General features: G+C 42.8%; 1 protein-coding gene across 2 annotated transcripts in view; it reads left to right on the forward strand.

Moving 5' to 3' along the window:
• The window catches only part of Tmem260 (transmembrane protein 260), a 68,810-nt gene that overhangs the window by 39,995 nt on the left and 4,431 nt on the right, over positions 1-24,384 (forward strand). The window contains exons 9-15 of one of the 2 annotated variants that reach the window (XM_041634175.1): positions 1,832-1,946; positions 3,764-3,933; positions 13,504-13,675; positions 16,562-16,710; positions 19,270-19,446; positions 21,245-21,298; positions 23,607-23,697. In XM_041634175.1, the coding sequence (XP_041490109.1) occupies positions 1,832-1,946; positions 3,764-3,933; positions 13,504-13,675; positions 16,562-16,710; positions 19,270-19,446; positions 21,245-21,298; positions 23,607-23,697 (928 nt within the window). The remainder of the gene's footprint in view (positions 1-1,831; positions 1,947-3,763; positions 3,934-13,503; positions 13,676-16,561; positions 16,711-19,269; positions 19,447-21,244; positions 21,299-23,606; positions 23,698-24,384) is intronic. The other variant, XM_041634176.1, reaches the window with a different exon arrangement.

The following is a 24,384-nucleotide window of genomic DNA, read 5'->3' on the forward strand; positions in this document are numbered from 1 at the left end:
TAAAATGGGCCAGGGCAGTGCCTTTATTAGCCAATGACCTTCCTCCATCAATGTGGGCAGACACGGTGCTGGAGAATAGCTGAGAGTCCTACATCTTGATCCGAGGGCAGCAGGAATCTGTGCCACACTGGACGTAGCTTGAGCGTGAGAGATCTCAAAGCCCACCCCCACAGTGAACACCTACTGTGGCAAAGCCACACCTCCTACCAGTGCCTCTCCCTTTCCCGATCATTTTCTTTCAACCACCACAATTTTTGTTATGGCAAATGTCTTGTTTCTTGATGTCTTCTTTTATCTTATGATTACAAAGAAGTGACTTGAAAGATTGATCAATTGATCATCTCAAACCTTGGATTTGGTCCTTTACTCTGCCTGTAGCTAATTTTTAACTGTTGACTTGCAAAGGAACCCAACAACTATCTAATTTCTCCACTCGTTTAAAAAAAGAAAAGGCCTTCTTGTCAGGCCTGGTGGTGCATGACTGTAAGCTCAGCAGAACCTGAGGCAGAGCCGCCATGAGCTGAGGCCAGGTTATGTACTAAAACTGTTTATTCTTATTTATTTACTTTCTGTTCTGTTGGATGTATTAGTTTGTAAATACACATATATCTATAGTTCTATTTGCTTACAATTAACATTATGAAATAATGTTAACATTTTCCCATAATAAAAAAGCAGATTTTTTTAATGTTTATATAATATATTCTACCATGTCATCATGGGAAAATTAATTTTATGTCTCTTTTGTGTTGCTGAGGATTGAACCCAGGCATAGCAAGTCCACCACTGGCCTGAACTGTAGCTGAAGATGTACTGGGAAATTAAATGTTCTCCTGTTTGAGGGTCATTACAACTTTTCCACTGTTGTAAGTGGTCCTAAAGCATTCAAGGATTAATGTTGGTTTGCATTTCCAGTTATTGCTTGAAGATGTCTGTCTGGAGGCCAGAGTGTTGGGTTAGGGCTGTGTTAGGAACTGGTAGAGATAGTTCTGGGTTAGGGCTGTGTTAGGAACTGGTAGAGATAGTGCTGGGTTACGGCTGTGTTAGGGACTGGTAGAGATAGTGCTGGGTTAGGGCTGTGTTAGGAACTGGTAGAGATAGTGCTGGGTTAGGGCTGTGTTAGGGACTGGTAGAGATAGTGCTGGGTTAGGGCTGGGTTAGGAACTGGTAGAGATAGTGCTGGGTTAGGGCTGTGTTAGGAACTGGTAGAGATAGTGCTGGGTTAGGGCTGTGTTAGGAACTGGTAGAGATAGTGCTGGGTTACAGCTGGGTTAGGGACTGGTAGAGATAGTGCTGGGTTAGGGCTGTGTTAGGAATTGGTAGAGATAGTGCTGGGTTAGGGCTGTGTTAGGGACTGGTAGAGATAGTGCTGGGTTAGGGTTGTGTTAGGGACTGGTAGAGATAGTGCTGGGTTAGGGCTGGTTTAGGGGCTGGTAGAGATTACCAGATCGCCTTCTACTGGATTCCACTAGTTCACTCTGCCATGTCACTGCTGGAGTCTCACTTTGAAATCTGCCATTTTAAACCTTCATTTTTAAGCCCGAGACCGTTTATTTTACATACGCTGATGACTTCCCAGCTTTGACAGCATCGCTGGCTTTGTTATGAGCTCCTCTCTGCGGCTGCGCCAGTGCAGGTTACCTTGGCCGCCATATGGAATCGTGTTTGCTATTGTTCTGACATCAGCTGTTCCACAGAGATTTTGAAAATTTTACTTTATCTTCTTAAAAATAGAAAGTTTTAAAGCTACAGATACTGCCCTATACTTTAAAGCTATGTATATTATTGATAGTCATACATTTAGGTAACTTTGAACACTTTGTTTTTGTAGGAGCAGACGGCAGTCTTCATTAGTGTGGCTTTTCACAGGAATGCTTTGCATTTATTCCTTATTCTTTGCTTGGAGAGCAAATTTAGATATTTCAAAACCACTTTTCATGGGTGTGGTAAGTTTTACTTTGATAGACCTTTTAAAAGATCCTTTCCTTAAATAGGTCTCTTTGTGAAGATTGTATAAATTAGCCACTCATGAACTTTGTCAAAGAACAAACTGTCTAAGAAATAGTAAATACAGAATGTATACACATAACCCCAGCATGGGGAGGCTGAGGCAGGCGGATCAGGAGACCAAGGCCAGTGTTTGTTACATAGTGAGTTCGAGAACATCCTGAGAGCCACCTGAGCTCCTGGCTCAAACAAGCAAGCAAGCAAGCAAATGCAGCGTTGAGTTAACAGAGTAGTTAAATAGGAAAAATAAACCCCAAATAGACTTAATAATCCTGTATCCGCATTCTTGCAGCTATAAGAACAACTGTATTTTGTCTGGAATTCCTTTTAGAGTAGCAAAAGAAATAGGGGGCAAGCAGAGAGGAAGTGGCGCTCCGACCGTGTCTTCTTATGGCGCCTTCTTTTTTTTTTTTAATGCAGTTTTTTTAAAAAAAAATATTTATTTATTATGTATACAATAAGCCTGTGCAAGCCAGCACGATTCTTATGGCAGCCACGTCACTGACTGAGATAAAGACTTTTGTTTGTATTTCGTTTTTGTTGAGATGGGTCTCTCTATAGCCCAGTCTTTCTATAGTGCATGATTTTCAACCTACCTAGTGCTGTGACCCTTGAATACAGTTCCTCATGTTGTGATGACCCCAACCATGAAATTATTCCATGGTACTACATAATTGTAATTTTGATACTGTTATGAATTGTGATCTAAATATTGATACACAGGATATCTGATATTTCACCCCTGTGGAAAGGTCGTGTGAACCCCAGAAGAACTGTGGCTGTAGTGAGTTCACTCTCTTCCTGTCTCAGTTCCCTGAGTGCTAGGGCCGCAGTCAGGAGCCATCATCCCTGCGTCTGTTAGTTCTCAGCTAGAGCTAAAAATGTCGCCAGGCACACCTTTAATCCCAGCACTCGGGAAGCAGAGGCAGGCAGATCTCTGCAAGTTCGAGGCCAGCCTGGTCTACAAAGTGAGTTTCAGGACAGCCAGGACTACACAGAGAAACTTTAAAAGAAAAAAAAATAAATATACAGTAGCTTCTTTTTAAAAGCTGCTCCCACCTGGCCTTTGTGTGTATGTTCATTATCCCTAATGGATGAGGCTCTACTTGACCCTCCGGGTTTGCGCCGAGTGAGAGAGACAATAAGCTGCTGGAAGCTGAAGAAGGTGGGTGACCTTTATGCCTGGGGCTGGAGAATGTAGCTTCCTCATGCTGTCTTCCAAAGCGGACAGTCCTAGCCACCACTCACAGGCCATGCTACACACCATTCGGCCCTACTGACTGAGCCTCCGGGAGAGTCACCGTGGGCTAGCACTTACTGTCAGTGGCGGGAGAGTCACCATGGGCCAGCGCTTCTTGGCGGTGGCTCACTTGCAGTAGGAACAGAGAGAAAGAGAAAAGGCTGTGTTGTTCCAGTGGAAGCTGCCACTTCTCTTATCAGCCAGTCCCTTCATCCTGCAGAAGGACATCAGGGGGGTGTGTAGGGAGAGGAAGTATTTCTCCCTGGAGTAATGCCAAGCATCTTTTCTTCCTACATATTGCTGGGGCCAAGATGCAGCCTGTAGCTCTGAGGGAATGTGTGGGCACATGCCAGACTAGGTGGGAGGAACACTGGAAAATTGGAAAATAAAACTGGGTTAGAGAAGTGAATTAACAAGACCTAATGGTGTGAGCAGCTAAGTATAAGTGATAAGTGTTTTTTAAAGTGTGTAAGTTCTGACTGTTCACATAAACCTGTCTGTGTGTCTCCTTCCCAGGTGGAGCGATTCTGGATGCAGAGCAACGCGGTGGTGGCAGTTCTCGCTGGCCTCGGATTGGCCACCCTGGTGTCCGAGACTCACCGCGTGCTGAACTGCCATGGGACTCAGTATCTGGAGTGGCTGTCTGCAGCTCTCTTTGTAGCTTATCAGATATACTCAAATTACAGGTAACAGCGTATAGTTATTTTCCTGAAAAGTAGCACTTAGCACTAGAGACATCTGCCTGTGTAGCGTCTAGGACTCTGAAAACAGCACGTGCGGTGTTCAGTTGTGAGGTCTGACATTTGTCACTCTCTGCCCGTGCTGTGGTGTGGTGTGAGGCCATCACAAGCAAGTGGCAGCCATGCACGCAGACTCAAGAAGTACATTGAAGAATCTAGATATGTTACATTTCATAATTAAGATACCCCGAGATGGAAGATTTGGGTTCTTGTGTATCTCTTTATGTTGCAAGCTTCTCATCTTTTGAGCAATGCCAGCCACTTTCGAATTAAGTGTGTAGTAGAGTATTCATTATTTTAAAGTTAAATTCTGAAAGTTAACTATCACAGACCATAAGTATTACAGAGTTTTTCAAAATTTGTAAATAACCTTCCATTGAAATTCTCCAAGTAAACGAGAAGTTGCTAACGTACTGTATGGCAGTTCACTTCTTTCCGGCAGTATTGTCACACAAGTAGAAGAGCAAGCCTTTAAATGATTTGTTAGAGCAATTTGACTAGTATAATTTTAAAAGATTAAAGTTTCTCTTGCAGCTTAAGTTTTTAAAATTAATTCTTGCTGGGCATGGTGGCACATGCTTTTAATCCCAATTCTTGGGAGGCAGGAGCAGAAGGATCTCTGTGAGTTCAAGGACAACCTGTTCTACATAGAGTTCCAGGACAGCCAGGGCTACACAGTTAAATTCTTTAGGTCAGCACACAAGGAATGGGCTTCACTGAGCATCTTCAGGCTGTGCATCATTGCACTTTAGCCTCAAGTTCCCGTCCCCCACTGCTCCCCCCACCCCACTTAGGAGGTTCTCCTTTCTGTTAGTCTATTCTCACCTTCCTTAAGAAGTACCCCTTAGCTGGGTGGTGGTGGCACACACCTTTAATCCCAGCACCCAGGGAGGCAGAGGCAGGCGGATCTCTGTGAGTTCGAGGCCAGCCTGGTCTACAAGAGCTAGTTCCAGGACAGGCTCCAAAGCTACACAGGAAAACCCTATCTCAGAAAAAAAGAAAAGAATATCCCATGACCCCATTTCTATTTTTGTGACTTACAAACACATGCACACATATGCACACATATATTCTTGTGTATATACACATGTATACATATGCATGTACATAGATAAACATACATAATACATACACACATATGCATGCATATGTTCTTGTCTATATACACATGTATACATATGCATTTACATAGATAAACATACATAATACACACACACATGCACACATGCGTTCTTGTGTATATACATATGCATGCATATGCATTTACATAGATAAACATACATAATACATACACACATGCACACATACGTTCTTGTGTATATACACATGTATGCATATGCATTTACATAGATAAACATACATAATACACACACATGCACACATGCGTTCTTGTGTATATACACATGTATACATATGCCTTTACATAGATACACATATGTAATACATACACACATATGCATACGTACATACATACACATGTAATTTTAATCTTGGATCCACGTATGAGAGAAAGCTACAGTACTTGTCTTCATGAGTGTGACTGTTCAGTTATCATAGTAACTTACAGTTGCATCATTCTCTTGGAAATGTCGTGATTTGATTTTTATTGCTGTATAAAATCCCCGTGTATATGATATACCATATTTTGATTATCCACCTACATGTTGATGAGTTAGGCTGTTCCATTTCCTGATGAGTGTGCACAGTGCAACTACAAACACGAATGTGAAAGTGTATCTAAAGCGTAGGATAGCTGAATAATACAGTTCTATTCTTGGATTTTTAGGAACTTCCGTGCTTATTTTTTTTGTGGCTGCACAAGCTAACTTTTCAGACAGTGCACAAGGATTCCTCTTCCCTCGCATCCTTGCCGTCTGTTTTTTGTTTTCCTGGTGACAGTTCTGGCTGGAGTGAGAGAGGCGTGTAAGCAGCTGGAATTTGCATTTCCCTCGGGACTAAGGACGTTTCAAGTGTTTATTGGTCATCTGTATTTCTTCTTTTGAACACAGCACATTCAATTTATTCACCCATTTATTGATTGCGGTTCTTGTTTATCTCATGTATTAATCCCCAGCCCAGTGTGTAGTTGGTGAAGATTGTTTTCCAGTTCTGACTATTGTTCCCTTGGCTGTGCAAAAGCTTCTTAATTTCATGTAATTCCACTCGTCACCTTTTGGGATTACTTCCTGTGCTAATGGATCTTGTTCAGAAAATCCTTGCCTATGCCTATATTGTGAAGTCTGAAGTCCTACACAAAGGGCTTTGATACATCTTGATTTTGTGTGTGTAGGATAAGAAATATGGATCTAGTTTCCTTCTTCTAACACAGACATCTAACTTTTGCAGCATCTTTGTTAAGCAAGCTATCATTTTTTCAAATTTGTTATTGACAGCTTGGTCAAAGTTTGGTGGTTGTAACAGTGTGGATTTATTTCTGGATCTTCTTTCTGTCCTGCTGGTCTACCTGTCTGTTTTTGTTCCAGTACCATGTTTTGTTTTGACTGTGGCTCGGTAATATAGTATGAGACCAATATTGTGGCGGGATCAACACTGTTCTTTCTGCCTAGGATTGCTTTGATTATTCCGGATCCTTGTGCTTCTGTGTGGATTTTAGAGCTTTTATCTAATTTGGTGAAGAAAGACATTGGGTTTTGCTAGGGATTATGCAGAATCAAGTAGCTTTAGATATACTATGGCCATTTTTATTATGTTTGTTCTGCCTAATCATGAGCATGAGAGATTGTTCCGTCTTCTAGTATCTCCTTGAAGCTTATCCGAATCTGTAAGTTTTTACTATGGCGGTCTCTTCCTTCTTAATTAGGTTTATTCCTGGATATTTTTTACATGATTGTGAATGGGATTTTTTTTTCTGCTGATTTCTTTCTCAGCAAGTTCATTATTGGCATTTAGAGCTGGTAGTGTTTATATTCTGATTTTGTATCCTGAGACTTTGCTAAAAGTATTTATCAGGTCTACGTTTTCTTTTAAATAAAGAATTACGTTGTCTGCAAATAGGGATAAATTGACTTCTTCCTTCCTATTTGTGTGCCTTTTATATGTTCCTGCTATTTTATTGCTCTAGCTAAGACTTCAAGAATTATATTGAATAAGACTGGCGAGGAGTGAGTGAGAGCCCTTGTTTTGTAGATGTTAGAGGAAATTCTCTCAATTTCACCCCACTTAGTATAACATCGCCTATAGGCTTGCCATATATAGCCATTATGTTGGTACTTTCCTTCAATTCTTAATGACTTCATGGCTTTTATTATGGAAGAATGTTGAACATTGATGAAGACTTTTTGTACATCAATTAAGATGAACAATACATGTTAAGATTATTATTAAGATGATCATACAATTTCTGTCCCTGTCTCTGTACTGAATTATACTTACTGATTTGCATGTGTTGAAACAGTCTTCCATCTCTAGGGTTCAAACAATTCAGCCATGGTAACACGATTTTCTTAATGTGTTCTTGAATTCAGTTTCTAAGAATTTAAAAGATTTATGATTTTGCTTTCAATTTTGTGTATATGGGGCGATATCTGCAGTGAGCGTAAGTACCCACAGATACCAGAGACATTGGATCACCCTGGAGCTAGAGCTGTAGGGCTTTGTGAGTGTAGCACCTTATGGGTGCTAGCCACCAGACCAGGGTCCTTTGCAAGAGCAGTTTCCACAAGCTTATTGGGAATTTTTGCATCCTTGATCACCAGGGAAATTGCTCTATAGCTTCTTTTGCTGTCCTTATCTGGTTTTAGTTTGGTAACACTCACTCCTTTTCTGTCTTACAAAACAGTTTAAGGAACATTGGGTGTTAAAGATTTGGTAGAATTCCCCCAACGAATTCATATGGAGAGGGCTTTTTGTTGTTGTTTTGTTTTTTCCTTTCTCTTTCTTTCTTTCTTTCTTTCTTTCTTTCTTTCTTTCTTTCTTTCTTTTAGACAGGATTACTCTGTGTAGCTTTGGAGCCTGTCCTGGAATTCACTCTGTAGACCACACTGACCTCTAACTCCCAGAGATCTGTCTGCCTGTCTCCCAAGTGCTGGGATTAAAGGCGTGCACCACCATGGCCCGGCAACAGAACTTTTCTTGATAGTAGGATTTTTATTACTGTTTCAATCTCAGCAATTTTTATGGACATATTTAAATTTATGTTGGTAGGCCATATGGGCCTAAGAATTTTATCTATTTCATCTAAATTTTCTAATTTTTTTAAATAAGTTTTCAAAGTATTCCATGATGGTTCTCTGGGTTTAGTTGGGATCTGTGGTAATTTTCTCTTTTCAGTTCTGATTACATTAATTTCAACGAGCCAGTCCGCCACCTCTTGGCAGGTTTGCCTAGGGCTTAGCCAGTCGTTTTATAAGGGTTCTGATAATCCTGCTGTCGTTTCTATTTGATTTTAGGAGCTCCTTCATTTCCACCCTGACTTCTTAAAAGACCCACTGTTCATTAAAGAGTATAATGTTCAGTGTCCCTGTATTTGTGGCTTCTTTAATTTTTCTTGTATTGATTTCTAGTTTTCTTATACTGTGATCTGGTAGAGGGTTTTTTATTATTTTGTATTGGGTAAGTCTTGATTTATGGTCTAGATTGTGAGAAGGTTCCATGAGATGCTGAGAGGAACATGTATTCTGTGTTTTGTTGCTATGTATCTGTTACGTCCATTTGATCTGTGATGTAGTTTAACTGTGACATTTCTCGCTGGGTTTTACTTTGGATGATTATCTAGCGGGGACAGAGGATGTTGAAATCATCTTCTGTCATTGTGACTTTTATTTCCATTAATGCTTGTTTTTGAACTTGTGACTCCCCAACATTTGATGCCTGTGTGTTTACAGTTGTTTCATTTTCTTGATGGGTCGCTCTCTAATAACCATCAGCAGCCTTCCTCATCTCTTCCGAGTAATTCGGGTTTGAAGTCCACTTCACTGAACATCAGGATAGCCATGCTAGCTTTCTCCTTTTTCTCTTGTCGCTTTCATCAATTGGCCCTGTTGGTGGGCGCCTTTACCAGTGTGTCTTTCTTCAGTCACTGTGGCCTCGGCAAATCTGCTGGTGATGTTTTCCACCCTGCTCCATTGAGTTTTTCTCTTCCAACATTTCTACTTGTTTTCCTTCCCTGTCTAACAAATCTGTTTTCTTGCTGATTTTTTCTTCCATGTTGTTCATTTTCTTATGCTTTTTGTGTACTGTTTTTTTCTGGGTTGCTAACTTTTCTCACTAGGTTTGGGTTAAAGTCTTCTGTTTGTTGGTTTCTTCTTTTAGATCATCATTGTTACCAGAAAGCTTTTGAAATCTACCTGGCATTTCACCTGTCTGACTGTGAGTTCACTGGTGGAGGAATTGGGATCCCTGTGAGGTCATATTGTTTGATGTTCATGCTCCCTACATCTCTGCAGTGAATTCTTACAGAGATTGGTTTGGCTATGTCTTCTGGATTTTGGCAGGCATCTGTCTTATAGAGAAACCTACTCTCAAAGACTCAGTCCTCCGTGCCATTTAGTGAGGAGGAAACACACTGCTATAGCAGCAGCAGCAGCAGCAAACCATACAGAATACATAAATCCATGTAAAACCACTAAGGCCACTACAGCATTGCCAGTAACCTCAGACTTGAACATGACCACACTGTGGAAAATGGACAGCAAAGTAAAAAACTATCTAGAATAAGTGTGGACATACTAAAGGAAGGAAATCAAGAAGAGAGAAAAAGGTGGGGGCAAGATTAAATAAAAGAAAAGAGAAAGAAAAAAAAAGAAAAGAGAAAGAAGTGTAGTGAAGAAGAGCCTTGTGGGGGCAAAGAGAAGGAAGTAACAATGGCGGAGCTTCCTCAGTACTGAAGAGACTCGGAACAAAATCAGACAAATGTGAGAAAGGATGAAAATAAAAACATAAGAGAATGTTTTTATTTTGTTTTGTATTGTTTTTTGAGACATGATTTCTTTGTATAGTCCTGGCTGTTCTGGAACTAGCTCTTGTAGACCAGACTGGCCTCAGACTCACAGAGATCCACCTGCTTCTGCCTCCTGAGTGCTGGGATTAAAAGCGTGCACAACCACCGCCAGCTGAAAATATTTTAAAAGCTAATAACGTAAACAAAGGAGGGAGAGATAGAGGAGATAAAAAGCAAAAAATGTATTGCCCCCCCATTGGAAAATATATGTAACAAAATTAGATGGGTGTTTAAAGGGTAATAGCAAATAAAACCATTTATTTTTAAATCCTTTCTTTAAAAAGATTTAATTGTATTTTATTTATTTTGAGCTGGGAGGAGATATGTGCATGCAACAGCCTAAGTGTGGGGGTTAGAGGACACCTTGAAGGGCGTGGTTCTCCTCCTCCATCAGATCTTAGGGCACTTGGGGTCAGACTCAGGTCATCAGGTTTGGTAGCAAATCCTTTACCCTCTGAGCCATCTTGCCAGCCCATTAAAAATATTTGAAAATCCTTGAAATACAGTAAAAATTCTGCTAAGTGTAGGAAAAAAAGAGAAGAACCTTGTGGTGGGGGAATAAGGTGTGTTACAACAGCTTCTTTTGGAGAACTGGAGACTTCCACTTATACATGGGACAGGACCATTTGAACTTGTTGGCTCCTGTGTTTGTTTATGCTGTGGAGGAGTCAGTATTGAACAAGAGTCCAGTGTCCTCCAGAGCGGTCCTCACAGCAGCCATTTGCCTTCTTTGTGTATTAGGGCCCTCTGCTGGCCACACTTGGCTTTGCAGTCTGTGTGCTGGGAAGATGCCTCACCCTGAGACTGAGATGGTGCTCCCAGTGTCTTGGCAGTGTGGGACGCTGGAACAGCACTGACATGAGGACAGCAGAGGGCCTGCCTTCCTCCTTTCACAGCCTTCTGCCTGAGTCCCCTGCTGGAGGGGTACAGCAGTGGACACCCCTGGAACCTCAGAGTTCTCAGGCTCCACAATGAACAAAGATAGCTAACTCCAGATCTTGACCTCCCTGACACCTCAGGCTTGGGACTGTCAAACCCCAGGGTAATTCTGTTGATGGGCTCTACCTCTGACACACATGCTCACTCCCTCTCCTCCCCTCTCCCCACTCCTCACCATTTCCCAGACTGAAACCCAGCTTCCTGCCACTTCCCTTTCCTTTGTCAGCGGCTGTCCATCCCTCATCTTCTCCACAGCTTCCTCTCTCACCTTCTCCAATGCAGAGGCTGTGGCAGGTCATATTAAGCCTTCTGTGACCTGTGAAGGTTTCAGGGTAGCTCAGATTTTAAAAATGGCTTCTTTGTGGCCATACCCAGCCAGTGCCCTCTGAGTCATACAATATGACAAAATGGGGCTTTTTTTCGGCTGACCAGTTCGCTGGGGGGAATTACTGTTTTACCAACCCCCACAACTGGATTTGAGGCTCCTGAGAGGCAGGCTGCCCCTGATCCCATCCCACATCAGGGCGCAGAGTGACCAGAAATGTCCCGCTAGCTTCTGTGTGCTCTGCATTGTGTGCTGTGCATCATTGTGAGCTGTGCATCATTGTGAGCTGTGCGTCACTGTGTCTGTGCATCATTGTGTGCTGTGCATCATTGTGTCTGTGCATCATTGTGTCTGTGCATCATTGTGTGCTGTGCATCATTGTGTCTGTGCATCATTGTGTGCTGTGCATCATTGTGTCTGTGCATTGTGTGCTGTGCGTCATTGTGTGCTGTGCATCATTGTGTCTGTGCATCATTGTGCATCATTGTGTGCTGTGCGTCATTGTGTCTGTGCGTCATTGTGTGCTGTGCGTCATTGTGTCTGTGCATCATTGTGTGCTGTGCATCATTGTGTCTGTGCATCATTGTGAGCTGTGCATCTTTGCTTCTGCCCTTTGCTAGCGCTTTGCTGCTTTCTTTGAAGGCTTCCAGAGCTCTTCCTCTACTTCTGTCTTTGGGATAAAGGCTGGTTTTGTTTTTGTTTTTGTTTTATTCTGAACCTCCCCTTCACTGCCTTTCATAGAGGCAGTCTCCAGGGTGCCATATTATGCAGAACCTTACAACCTCACTTTAAAGACTAAGTCTCTCTTCCAGAGGTCCTGAGTTCAATTTCCAGCACCCAAATGGTGGCTCACAACCATCTGTAGTAAGGTCTGGCCTATTATTCTGGCCTGCAGATGAACATGCAGACAGAACACTGTATACACAATAAATAAATCTTTAAGAAAAAAAGAAAGACTAAGTCTCTTTATAATCCCAGACTGGAAGCTGCATAAGGAAGCCTTCATCCCCATCACCTTGTGAGATGGGCTATACATCCCATCAGTGGTCCCAAGAAGTCTCTAAGCTTTATTCAGCCCAATCTCAGTCTTTCTGTCCATCTCCTGGCTCAGGTCTTTGAGGGATGTCCAGCCTGAACACCAGTGATGTGCACAGACTGAGCAGTTTCTCTGTTTTTTCTTCTATTTGTCCCCAGAGAATGGAATAAATAGCAACTTTCCTGGTGACAAAATGTGAGCTGTCACTAGCAAAGCAAAGGCTCCTCCTCTCAGGAAGCAGTCATCGATTGCTGTTGGATTGAAAGGATGGGGCAATGCTCTGTTCTAGAAGAGCGCCTTTGACTTGTGTTACCAACCTAGTGATTCCACTTAGCACCTTCTCGGCCCAGAACGCAGATGGACAGAGAATGGCATGGCTTGCTGTTTGTTTTGTTACGTTTTGGTGCTTTTTCCTTTCACAGCCTTTTCTCCTTTCGTGCATTGCTCTCTGAACTCATTCACCTTTGCTTTGACATTAGAAAGCCTTTCTTGAGAAGGAGCTGTGCTGCCTAGTTAGCTTGGGTAGATAACAGCTGGAGCTACGGCAGCTCAGCAGTCACAGTCACTTCCTTCTCCATGTTCTCATCCCCAGTGACCTGACCACCAAGGAAAGGCCACCTCAGGAAGCCTTAAGGGGGAGAAGGTGGTGGGAAGCCTCAGCAAGACACAAGTCACACAGGTGCCATATCAGCTTTTGTCAGAAATAGCAGACTTCCGCTTGCTTTTCTGACTGTTCTTTTGGAGGAAATGGAATTAATATGAAATACCTTGACTCTACGTAGTCAAAAACTACTTTGGTAACTGGAATTGGGTTACACTGAGACAGACTGTTCGCTTTATATGGACATGATTATCAACTGGTGGAAGTAATGCAGCGGGCTTTTCTTTCTCCTCTAGTTTCTCTTAGCACCTCTCTAAATAAGCTGAGATGGGGCTGGGCATGGTCACTCATGCCTTTACTCAGAAAGCAGAGGCAGGCAGATCTCCGAATTTGAGGCCAGCCTGGTCTGCAAATCTAATTACAGAACAGCCAGGGCTACCCAGAGAAGCCCTGCCTCAAATAAAATAAACAAAAAGCTGAGCTAGTGAGCTGTTCTCACAGTGATGTACCTTCCCAGAGAGCAGTGTGGGGTACCCTGGAGCACTCCATGTGGATGCAAGGGAGGGAGGGGAGAAAAGCGTGGCCAAGAAAGCCGGCCTGTTACAGTTGTGGAAATGTGCTACTGTTTTAATTTGCTGAAAAATCTTTTTATTTAGCATTTGTGACCAAAGAACCAATAATGTGATCGATCAGTTTGCACGAAATCTCCTAGACTCCATGCCTCGTGATGCAATCATCTTACTCAGGGGAGACTTGCCAGGGAATTCTCTCCGTTACTTGCATTACTGTGAGGGGTTGAGGCCGGATGTTTCCCTGGTGGATCAAGAAGTAAGTATAAGAAAAACATCCTTGGCATATAGCAACCTTTAAACACATCACTCATGCGTGTGCCTGTGACTTTGAAACCAGTCTGGGCAAATGGTATGATTCATCCAATAAACAGACAGATAAGCTCTTTTTAAAATTATGGTTGGGTAAGCTTTTCGTAATCATTTTTGGTGGGTTTTCTATGGGGAGAAGAAATATTTTTTTTTGCTTTTGACAGGGTCTCACGGTGTAGACCAAGGTGGCCTGGAATTCCCTGTCTTCCTGCATTGACTTCACAAGTGCTGGAATTACCAATGTATACCACCATCTGTAATCATCCTTAGAATGAGGATATCACAGTCCTGTGTAGTAGGAGCCGAAATAACAACACACAAATTGTATTCTTATAAACACTACCTGGCCCATTATATCTAGCCTCTTCTTGGCTAACTCTCATATCTTGCTTAACCCATTTCTAATAATCTGTGTAGCACCACGAGGTGATGTCTTACCGGGAAACATTCAGCATGTCTGACCTGGCGGCTGGATCCATGGCATCTGTCCCAGAGAGGAGAGGCATGGCGATTGCCTAACTTCCCTTCTTCCCAACATTCTGTTCTGTCTACTCCACCCACCTAAGGGCTGGCCTATGAAAATGGCCAAGGCAGTTTCTTTATTAACCAATGAAATCAGCAGATAGACAAATGACCTTCCCACATCAGTCCTGTGTATTTGGGGCTCATTTATAACTTGTTTCTTCCTCATTTAAGCTATTTATCAATATGCTTCACCCCACAGTCAGATGTTTTTAAAAAACATCTGTTTTTTAAAAAAATCTGTTTAAAAAAAACAGCCTAGGTTTTTATGTTTAGCCAGTTCACCAAGCAAATAACATCGTACATTGGCCAGCTTATGAAAATTGAATTAATTGATATGAAAAATGTGGGCAAGTAAACATTTCATTTAAATTGGAAATTATTAATTACAACATAGCTATAGAATTTTTATGTACACTATTGATCCTATGACAGAAAAGTGTTAGGAGGAGCTTGTAAGAATGGTGATGTCTGACCAGAGTAGATGATGGTTCACCTTTTAAGACCTCTACCGAATGCTCTTCCAGAGGGTCCAGACTGGATTCCCAGCACCCATCTGTCAACTCACAGCATCTATAACTCCAGGTCCATAGAATCCAGTACCTGCTTTTGGCTTCTTTGGGCACCAGGCATGTGTGTGGAGGCAAAATATACATGCACATAAAACTGAGTTTTTCTTAAAAAAGAAGAAAGTGATTACTTTTTAAAAACTGTACTATTAAAACAGTTTTCCTGGACTGGGGGTGTAGCTGAGTTGGTAGGACTTGCCTAGCTCACACACAGAGAGTTTATTGTAGTCGGGAGTGTGTTTGTAAAAAAGAAGGAGGAAGAGGAGGAGGAGGAGAAAGAAGAAGAAGAAGGAGGAGGAGGAGGAGAAGGAGGAGAAAGAAGAAGAAGAAGGGGGAGGAGGAGGAAGAGGAGGAGGAGGAGGAGGAGGAGGAGGAGGAGGAGGAAGAAGAAGAAGAAGAAGAAGAGAAGAAAGTAGCTATTCATGTATCAACAATGGCATCTGATAGAATTATAGTAAGGTTATTATGAGAATTAACTGAGGAATATTAAGTTAATAGCATATTGCTCAATTAATGTCAATAACCCCAAGTACTGAGACTGTTGGGTAATAAAATCTTTGAGTTGTATAATATATACATTTAAAATCAATTTGTCATTTGTTAATTGAATGACTTATACAAGGTAAGTAAAATATGAGCACAATTGGTTAGATGATCATATTCAAAATGTAAACCGGAGTCTTTTCTATGAAAATACAGGATTACGTATACAATTAAAAGTGATTTTTTTCTGATAATTTGTTTTAATGAAAAGGCATGTGAGTCTAGTTGTAGTTACATTAGTTGAGATTACTGAGTTGAAGCTCAGTCAGTTCTCAGGAGCCACAGCAGGAGGATCAGGGCCTGAGGCCATCTGGGCGCGGTAGCCTACACCCTTAATTCCAGCATTGGGGAGGCAGAGAGTGACAAGCAGATCTCTGTGAGTTCAAGGCCAGCTTGATCTACAAAGTGAATTCTAGGGGAGCCAGAGTGACCCCGTCCCAACAAAACAGAAAAAGTCTGAAGCTAGCCTATGTCACCACTGAGATTGTCTTTGTAATTAAAGACCCTGCTTCAAAATTCAAACAAAATTAAAAATGTATAAGGATATGTAATTAGTTGGGGACTACTAGTAAATTCAGATAATTTATCCAAAAAGGTTTTCAGCTTTGAGGCCTAGGTTATTATATAAATGAGCTTCTCAGGGGCAGAGATTATATCTTACCCATTCTGAGTGAGCAACACTAAGAAGAGAAGAGTGTAGTAATGGTATATTTGGGTATTTGCTAGGTTATTTGGTCTGTCCATCAAAGACATTTCAACTACAGCTCAAATAATTGGAGCACTGTTGTGTGCTAGGTGCACAGAGATGAAAAGACACAGTCCCTTCCCTCTGGGAGCTCAGGCTAGTGAGGTATAGGCATAGAGCTAGACCAGAGGTAGCCGCAGGTGGTGGGGAGGTGGAAGGGCTTCCGAGGGCTGGGTCTTTGCTGGTTCTCTAAGTCTATGGTAGGGAACATCATCTGGGAGTTGGCAGACTCATGGAGGTGAGGTAGAGCCAGGGTAGTGGTCACCTCTTATGACATGAAACCTAAGAATTGTCCTTAAAGGCATAGCAGTGCATCCTTGGTTTGCTTGAGTGTATTTTTTTTCAATCATGTAACGAGTATATGTCTACATTTTAGAAGCTTTCCATGGATGTGGGTGAAGCTGATATTTCACAGCATGTACTGAGGTGTGGTTCCCTGTGGTCTCTCTGACAGATGTTGACTTATGACTGGTATTTACCCAAGATGGCAAGGCATCTCCCTGGCGTGCGCTTTCCTGGGGACCGGTGGAGCCCTGTGGAAGGAGTATTACCCAGTGGAGTGGTCACGTTCAGCCTTTATCACTTTCTTGAGATGAATAAACAGTAAGCATTCTTTTCATATAATAGCTTTTCTAAAATCTTAAGCATCTCTAAAACTGTTTCTGAAGCAGCTGTGCCTCAGCCAAAAGACCAATTTTCTACCTATTTCCCTGTCACCGGTGAGATTATCTTTGTAATTAAATTGAATATCTGTGCATAAATGAGGCCAGGCAGAAATAAATGTTATTGTTCTGGGTAAAAGAAAAATAAAGACAGATTAGCAAGAACAGCAAATAAGATCTTAGCATAATTCTGAAAAATTGGAGATGTGCCTGCCTACTTGAAATCATTGCAGGTGGATCGCAAGCAATTACGTTTCCCTCCTGATCAGCACTGTGGCCCCCTTTTAAGTAGAAAGCATTTTTTTTTTCAGGAATAATCACTGTCTAAAAATAGCTTCAGCGTTTTTATAAAGGACAAAACATTTTTATAAATAAGAAAAAGACCTACAGTTTATGCTGGCTGAGACTAAAGTAAGAGAATTGTGGATTCCGTACTTGAGAACACAAGGTGGTTTGTAGTCGAGGCCAAGAATGAGTGCGTCCTTGGAGGTGAGCTCCACACTGCTTCTGTCTGAGATGCGTGGGGTGTCATGAGCTTGAAAAAGAAGGATTTGTTTCGAGTTTTGTTTTTTTTTTCTTGTGAAGAGGACTTAAAATTTTTTTTTATGAGTTCCAATGTCAAATTATCCTTGGTAAAGACACAAAATGTAGCCTTGCAGTATGCTGCTGAGCCTGTTTTCGGTGGCTGTGGAGTGATAGGAAGGAATAGGCATCAATGTGCACTAAATTAGTATATTCAGAAGCCAGTAGCATTCCCAAATGGGCATTTTTGTTAGTTTCGTTTAATTCTGCTTCAAAAATTTTCAAATATCTGCTCTGGTACAGCTTCTGTTGGGCCCTGGCAATACACAGGTAAGTGGGGCTCGGGTCCAGATCGCAGTGGATCGTGGTCTGGTTGGCTGTGTGCAGCGATGTGAGAAGTTCTTCTGAGGAAGTGTGAGGCAGGCCAGTGAGACTTGTCCCCACTAAATAGGTTATTGACTCTGTGAGCTTAGCACTCCGGGAACATAGACAAGGATCCATTAAGTTTGCCTGTGGGTGTTCATTCAGCATTCTTAAGAAATGAGAACTGGGTGATGGTGGTGCATGCTTTTAATCCCGGCACTTGGGAGGCAGAAGCAGGTAGATCTCTGTGAGTTTGAGGCCAATCTGGTCTACAGAGTGAGTTCCAGGACAGCTAGGATTAACATGGAGAAACCTTGTCTCAAGAAATCAAAAAAAAAAAAAGGCAAGAAATGAGAGCTGGGATTGAAAAACTGGCTCAGCAGTTAAGAGGACTCGCTGTTCTTCTAGAGGACCCGGGGGACCTAGTTCGCTCCCTCATTCTCAGTTTACAATGACTTACAACCCTTAGGACAGGGATGTCCCTACACACACGCCCCTTCCAACCTCAGGGAGACTGGGATCTCTCTTTGTCTGTCCCTCTGGTTTCAGTGCTGGGAGGAGAGTGAGGATAGGCACCTGCTGGTTTGGTGGGTCCTTGATTCTGGATTCTTTCCAGGACCTTCTAGACATTTCCTCATCAGGGCCTCAGATGGCTGCTCCTAGGTTCCTCCCAGAGCCTGGCTGAATACAGCTGGAGCACATCTTCCCCAGAGTGACGGCTCTCACCGAGGCTGAGCTTCAGACAGCTTTCACCAGCCCTTGGACCAGGCAGATGAGACGACACCAGGAGTTACCTAAGTTCCCAAATCATGGAGGCAATATGTGTGAGGGGGGAAATATGAAATCCAGGCTGGCAAATTGCCTTCTTTCAAAGTTATCAAAGTCACTTTCTTTCAAATAACTTCTCACACCCTTTCTACTTAACCACAAGTAGGAAGAAAACTACTATTTAAGCTACTTCCGTTTCTAACTTTTGTAGGCGGTAAGGTTCCTAACAGTTACCAAATCTGATTAATTTAATTCCAGCCAGTATTTATTATGTGTTAACCTCATGCTGTGTAGCATTCAAAGTTAATGCAGGGACAGAGCACCTGTCCGGGATGCTGCCAGGCTTCTCAGGGAGACGTGCAAGTGCTAACAGTCAGCATGGAGATGACAAAGGAGATAGAACAGGATCGTGGGCTCACAGGGGACGGGAGACTTCATTCTCCCTGAAAATAGGAAGTGGACTCACAGGGAACGGGAGACTTCATTCTCCCTGAAAATAGGAAGTGGACTCGCAAGGAACATGGAGACTTAGCTCTCCCTGTAAAATGAGAAGGGATATCAACGAAAGCATTGCTCCTGACAGGATGCCCTACCAGTGTTCCAGGTGATAAGGTCCCTGTTTTAGAATCAGAGGCAGGAAGAGTTCTCATCTGTTTCTGTTTGTTCCTTCCTACAGTTTTCTGTTTTGTTTTATTTCACAGTAAATAAATTTCATGCACTGTACTTGGGAAAGATTTCAGTAGAACAACATGTTCACAAATAAATAAGGCTTATGGAATCCAAAATGACCTTCTGTGGACTAAAGAAATGGAACATTTAGAATTCTTTGCTCTTCTCTTTTGAATAGAAAAGAAACATTTGTTTGCATAGGAATTCATGAAGGTGACCCAACCTGGAAAAGGGCTTATTCACTTTGGCCTTGGGGTTCTTGTGATAAGTTAGTTCCTTCAAGGATTGCATTCAACCCAGAGGAGTGGATTAAACGCACAAGAAGTATCTATAATTGGACGGAGGAATACGGAAGGTATGAGCAGCAGGTGTGGTTTTTAACATATAGCAGTTTTGTATGTCTGAAAAAAAAGGCTACGTTTGGAGATATCTTTTTGTTTTTGGGTTTTTGAGGCAAGTTCTTACTCTGGAGGCTGGCCTGAAACTCAGGGTCATCCTGCCTCCGCCCCCAGTGCTGGGGTGACGGGCCTGTCACCTGCCTCAGCCCCCAGTGCTGGGGTCACAGGCCTGTCCCCTGTCTCAGCCCCCCAGTGCTGGGGCACAGGCCTGTCCTACCATACTTCTCTCTTGAGATGCCTTTTAATTTTTTATTTAGTTTTTTATTAATATCATTTTCCACCCAAAAAAGATCATAGAACATCAACAGAAAGAGATGATTTCTTCTCCTGTCTAGGGCATCAGAGGGAAGGAAGGCTGTGGGTGAGTGGGGTCTCTAAGAGTTTGGTGCAGGGCACCTTCTGCTTTCAGGCCATGACACTGCATGGTCCAGCATCCTATGTTTTCTTATGCTGTGAGCAGAAGGAACTCATGAGCTGCAGTAAGGCAGAGGAGGCCCCTCATTACTGGACGGTTTCCGCATGTGTGAACTTGCCGAACTCCTGCAGGAGTGCAGACATGTCTAGCCCTCGGGAACACAGCCCTTTCCGAGCACGTGGGTGGAGTGGAGTGTTCAGTCCCCATGACAAAAGTAGGAAGACAAGCAGTCAGTTTCTGTAAGGAAGGCTGAATCTGAGAACCTTTCCTGTGGTTGTCATCAACCTTGTCCTGCCTAGGGCATTGTTCATCTCTTCCCGAGCATCTCTACATACAGTTTACCATTACCTATGGAAAATAAGTCCCTCGAGACAATTATCTGTATTATTATTATTATTATTATTATTATTATTATTATTATTATTATGTGTTATTGAGTTAGAGAAATGGGTTATTGGTTAACAGTGTCTCCTGCCCTTGTAGAAGGCTCAGCTTTAGTTCCCGGCACCCACATGTGGTGGCTCCATAGCAACCTGTGACTCCAGCTCCAGGGATCCAAGGTCAGCTTCTGACCCCCACAGCCACCTACGCTCATGTGCATCCACCACCCACGCACATACAATTAAATAAAAATATATTTAGATTAATAGATTACTTAACATCAGATATCCTATTGTATAATTCAGGCACAAGAGAAAAGATCGTATCAGTGGGAGCTATGAGATTTTTGAGACACAGCGAGCCAACAGCACGTTGTTGTTCATAAGAAATGTTGGCAAATAGCAGTTTTCTGGATATGGTGGTGAATGCCTCAGATCCTGCATTCGGGAGACAGTCAGAAGGGTTGTGAGTTCAAGACCATCCTGATGTACATGGTGAAAATTACACTTTCTTCAGATAGCTGATGAAGAATAAATGTGCATATCATTCTTTAGCTCCATTATATTTAAATGGGTACATATAATTTTTAATATATTTTTATTATAATTTCTTAAATATAAAATTCTGACTATCAGTTGTTTGGCTAGAATTCTTCAAGCAGCCCAGCAGGGTTTAGTGAAGCTTCTCTTCACACTTGCTCTTGGCTGTGTCTTAGTGTGGCCTGTGTCTCACTTTGTCACCTCATATCTCAGGAGCAGCTGCCCAATGCCTACAGCCTCTTCCCCCTTCCTCTGCTCCCTTGAGGCCCTTGAGGCCTGCTACAATGCAAAACCTTTGGTGTGGTCACTATCAATACATCAGAAGCCAGCCTGTTTCCATGGCCTTATAAGATTGTAAAGCAAACATTATGTGTTTGTAATGTAGCTGATGGAAGGATGCTGTTTTTCTTATAACTACAGATTTGATCCATCTTCATGGGAATCCGTGGCCAATGAGGAGATGTGGCAAGCAAGGTAACTGATCTACATTTTAGTAGTTGTTGGCTGTTTTGTTTTTTTAAAAAAAAAAAGATTTATTTATTATCTCTACAGTATTCTGCCTGCATGTATGCCCGCATACCAGAAGAGGGCACCAGATCTCATTACAGATGGTTGTGAACTACCCTGTGGTTGCTGGGAACTGAACTCAGGACCTCTGGAAGAGCAGTGTTCTTAACCTCTGAGCCATTTCTCCAGCCCCTGTCAGCTGTTTTTAATATATCAAAGAAATAGCCCATGGCACTTTTCATTCTGGGAACATGGACAAGTGGAAATAAAAATAACTTACGGACAACTATTTTGTTCAAGACATTATATTGTTATGTGTGCATAATCTCATCTCATAACCCATGAAGCGCTGTAATCTCCAGTTTATAAAAGAATGAGGTGGACGGATTTCCCTGGGGCACTTAATGACAGTGATGGAATCCAAACCTCAATATAGCCTGCGGCGCCCCTCCCTCCAATACTTGTGCTCCAGCTAAGCCAGTGGAAGGAGGAGAGACCGGGTGGGGCTGAGCGGTCAAGCCACGTCTCCGTTTTTGCCATGCCAGTTGATGAGAGCATCAGTTAACACTGAGCAGAGGCCAGGCCCGGAGCTACACACGCATACGACACAGTTCCTGCTCTCACGGAGTGCAGCCCGCTGGGGAGACTTCGTGAAAAGATAACAGTTCTTACTGTGACAGTAAAATGTTGTCCTTTTCTGTTGTTCAGAGAGAGGGTCGCACTGATTCATACAGATCATCCTGTTGTTCTTACTGTGACAGTAAAATGCTGTCCTTTCCTGTTGTTCAGAGAGAGGGTCGCACTGATTCATACAGATCGCGTCTTAGTGCTACTGCTTCTCTTTGTCATTTTTTAATAACCAACAAGGGCCTGCAAAATGACTCAGCAGGTAAAGGCGCTTGTTGCTGAGCCTGGTGACCTGACCTCGATCCTGGGAACCACAGGCTGGAAAGAGAACCGACATCTGTAATTGTCCTCTGATGGCCACATTGGACATACGGCATGCAGGCTCACACAGACACAGAACATATACATGTAAAACTTAAAGTAAAATAACACTAGTAGACTTGGTCCAAAACATTAGTACAGAAGTTCCTAAGCAATACAGAGAGGTGCCCCTCATGCATATGGAGTTCATCCTTCTGCAAAAATATCTTGGTGCCCAGTCTATTCCAGAGATTATGTTCTGAGAATTGAGCTGTGGTATAAATCATTTACGTTTAAAGATTTAATAAGTATTAGATGGGACTGGAGAGATGACTCAGAGGTTTAGAGCACTGACTGCTCTTCCAGAGGACCCCGGGGTCAATTTCCAGCGCCCATGTGACAGCTCATCTCTGTTTATAACTCCAGTTTTAAGGGCCCTGACACCTTCAGCCAGACATACATGAAGGCAAAACATCAATACACATAAAAGTAAAAAATAAATAAATTTTAAAAAAGAATTATAAAAAAATATAGCTCCTTGGGCCAGCAGGACAGCTCAGCAGGTAAAGATGTACCAACATGAGTTTGATCCTCACCATCTGTGTAGTAGAAAGAGCAAACTGATTCCTGCAAGCTGTCCTTTGACCTCCATACTGTAGCACGTGTAGCCCTGTGCCCACATACACATAAAGTAAGTTTAAAACAAATCTAATAAAAATGATTTTTAAGTAAAGAAATACAACTCCAATTTAATCCTTACAAAATAGCTGGACTATAACTTGTGCCAGCATGTTTTTGAGAAAGTTAGAAAACAGCCTGAAGTTTTCAGCCTAGCCCCAGGGTCAGTACTCGCATTGAAAACCTGATAAAGATACACTCCACAATTGTTCACTGTGACCGAATGTGGGAAAGCTGGGAGACGGCCGAGTAGAAGAAGAAAGCAGGTCATTATTCAAGCAGGTATTGCTTTAATTGGTGTGCTAAACACAATTGGGATGTTTGTGTGCTCGGAGAATCCAGCCACTTTGGAAGAAGTGGTTGCACATGGCGCAAGCGATTGTGATTGGCACCTTTAGGGACACACTGGCAAACCCAGCCATTCCCCATCCCTGGCTCCTCCTCCAGAACAGTGGCACACATCTGTGGGGAAGATTTCCCCAACATCTTCAGTGTTGAGAGCGAGTGCTGAGCCTTGGGGGGCTTTGAGGAGCTTTGTGTTGAGTGAGTGAGAGCCTTGGATTGCTGTTGGTTCGGAGTTAATTTCCACGCACACAGGAGAATGAAGAATACACAGAAAGGATTTCATGCGTGCTGTGATTCTAACGAGCGTTCTTCCTCCCATCCCTAGGATGAAGACACCGTTCTTCATCTTTAACCTGGCAGAGACCACCACGGTGCCTCCAGACGTGAAAGCACAACTCTACACTCATGCATATAAAGTATGTTGCAGTCTTGTTGAAGCGCATCTGCTGGGGGTGGGGGCGGAAGTGACCAGAGTGGAGATAGGATGTGTAGCAGAAGTTTGATTCTCTGGTGTCCATCTTATCTTGAGCATTATAACGTAGTACATATGGGGGAAATATTCAATTGTGTCATAAGCAATGTTTAAGGTAAAGGGCCATGGTAATCAGAATAACGGTAAACAGAATCCTACCCCACACTGCCTATCCACTACCTTCTGTGGCAGAAGGCAGTCTGTAGCGATGGCTGAGTTAAAGGACTTGAGATTGTTTATCCTGGGTTAACCAGTTGGGCCCAGTATGATCATGGGGGCCTTATATAGGGTAAACCAGAGAGAGGGAGATTCAGGCATGGTATCCACTGGCCATGGAATGGAAGAAGGGTCTGTGAACTGTGTAGGTGCAAAGGTTCTGGAAACTGGCAAGGGAAGGAGCAAATTCTGCAGGGTGCCGGAGTGCAGCCGTGCCCATGTCTCAGCTTCTTCCCTCCGGGCAGCCTGTGTTGTTTCCAGCCAGGGTCTGTGGCTCTGCGTTGAAGCTGGAGGACACTAACAGAAAGACTTTACTAAGACAAGTTCTGCCCTGACACCCTCTCTGCTCCGGAAACCATGGGCCATGGCCGGCAGAGGACAGAGAAGAGCCACAGAAAGAGTCTGTCTTCTGACT

The sequence above is a fragment of the Microtus oregoni genome, unplaced genomic scaffold, assembly GCF_018167655.1.
Source record: "Microtus oregoni isolate MIOR12 unplaced genomic scaffold, Mior012 000045F_ref0000178, whole genome shotgun sequence".
Lineage (NCBI taxonomy): Eukaryota > Metazoa > Chordata > Mammalia > Rodentia > Cricetidae > Microtus > Microtus oregoni.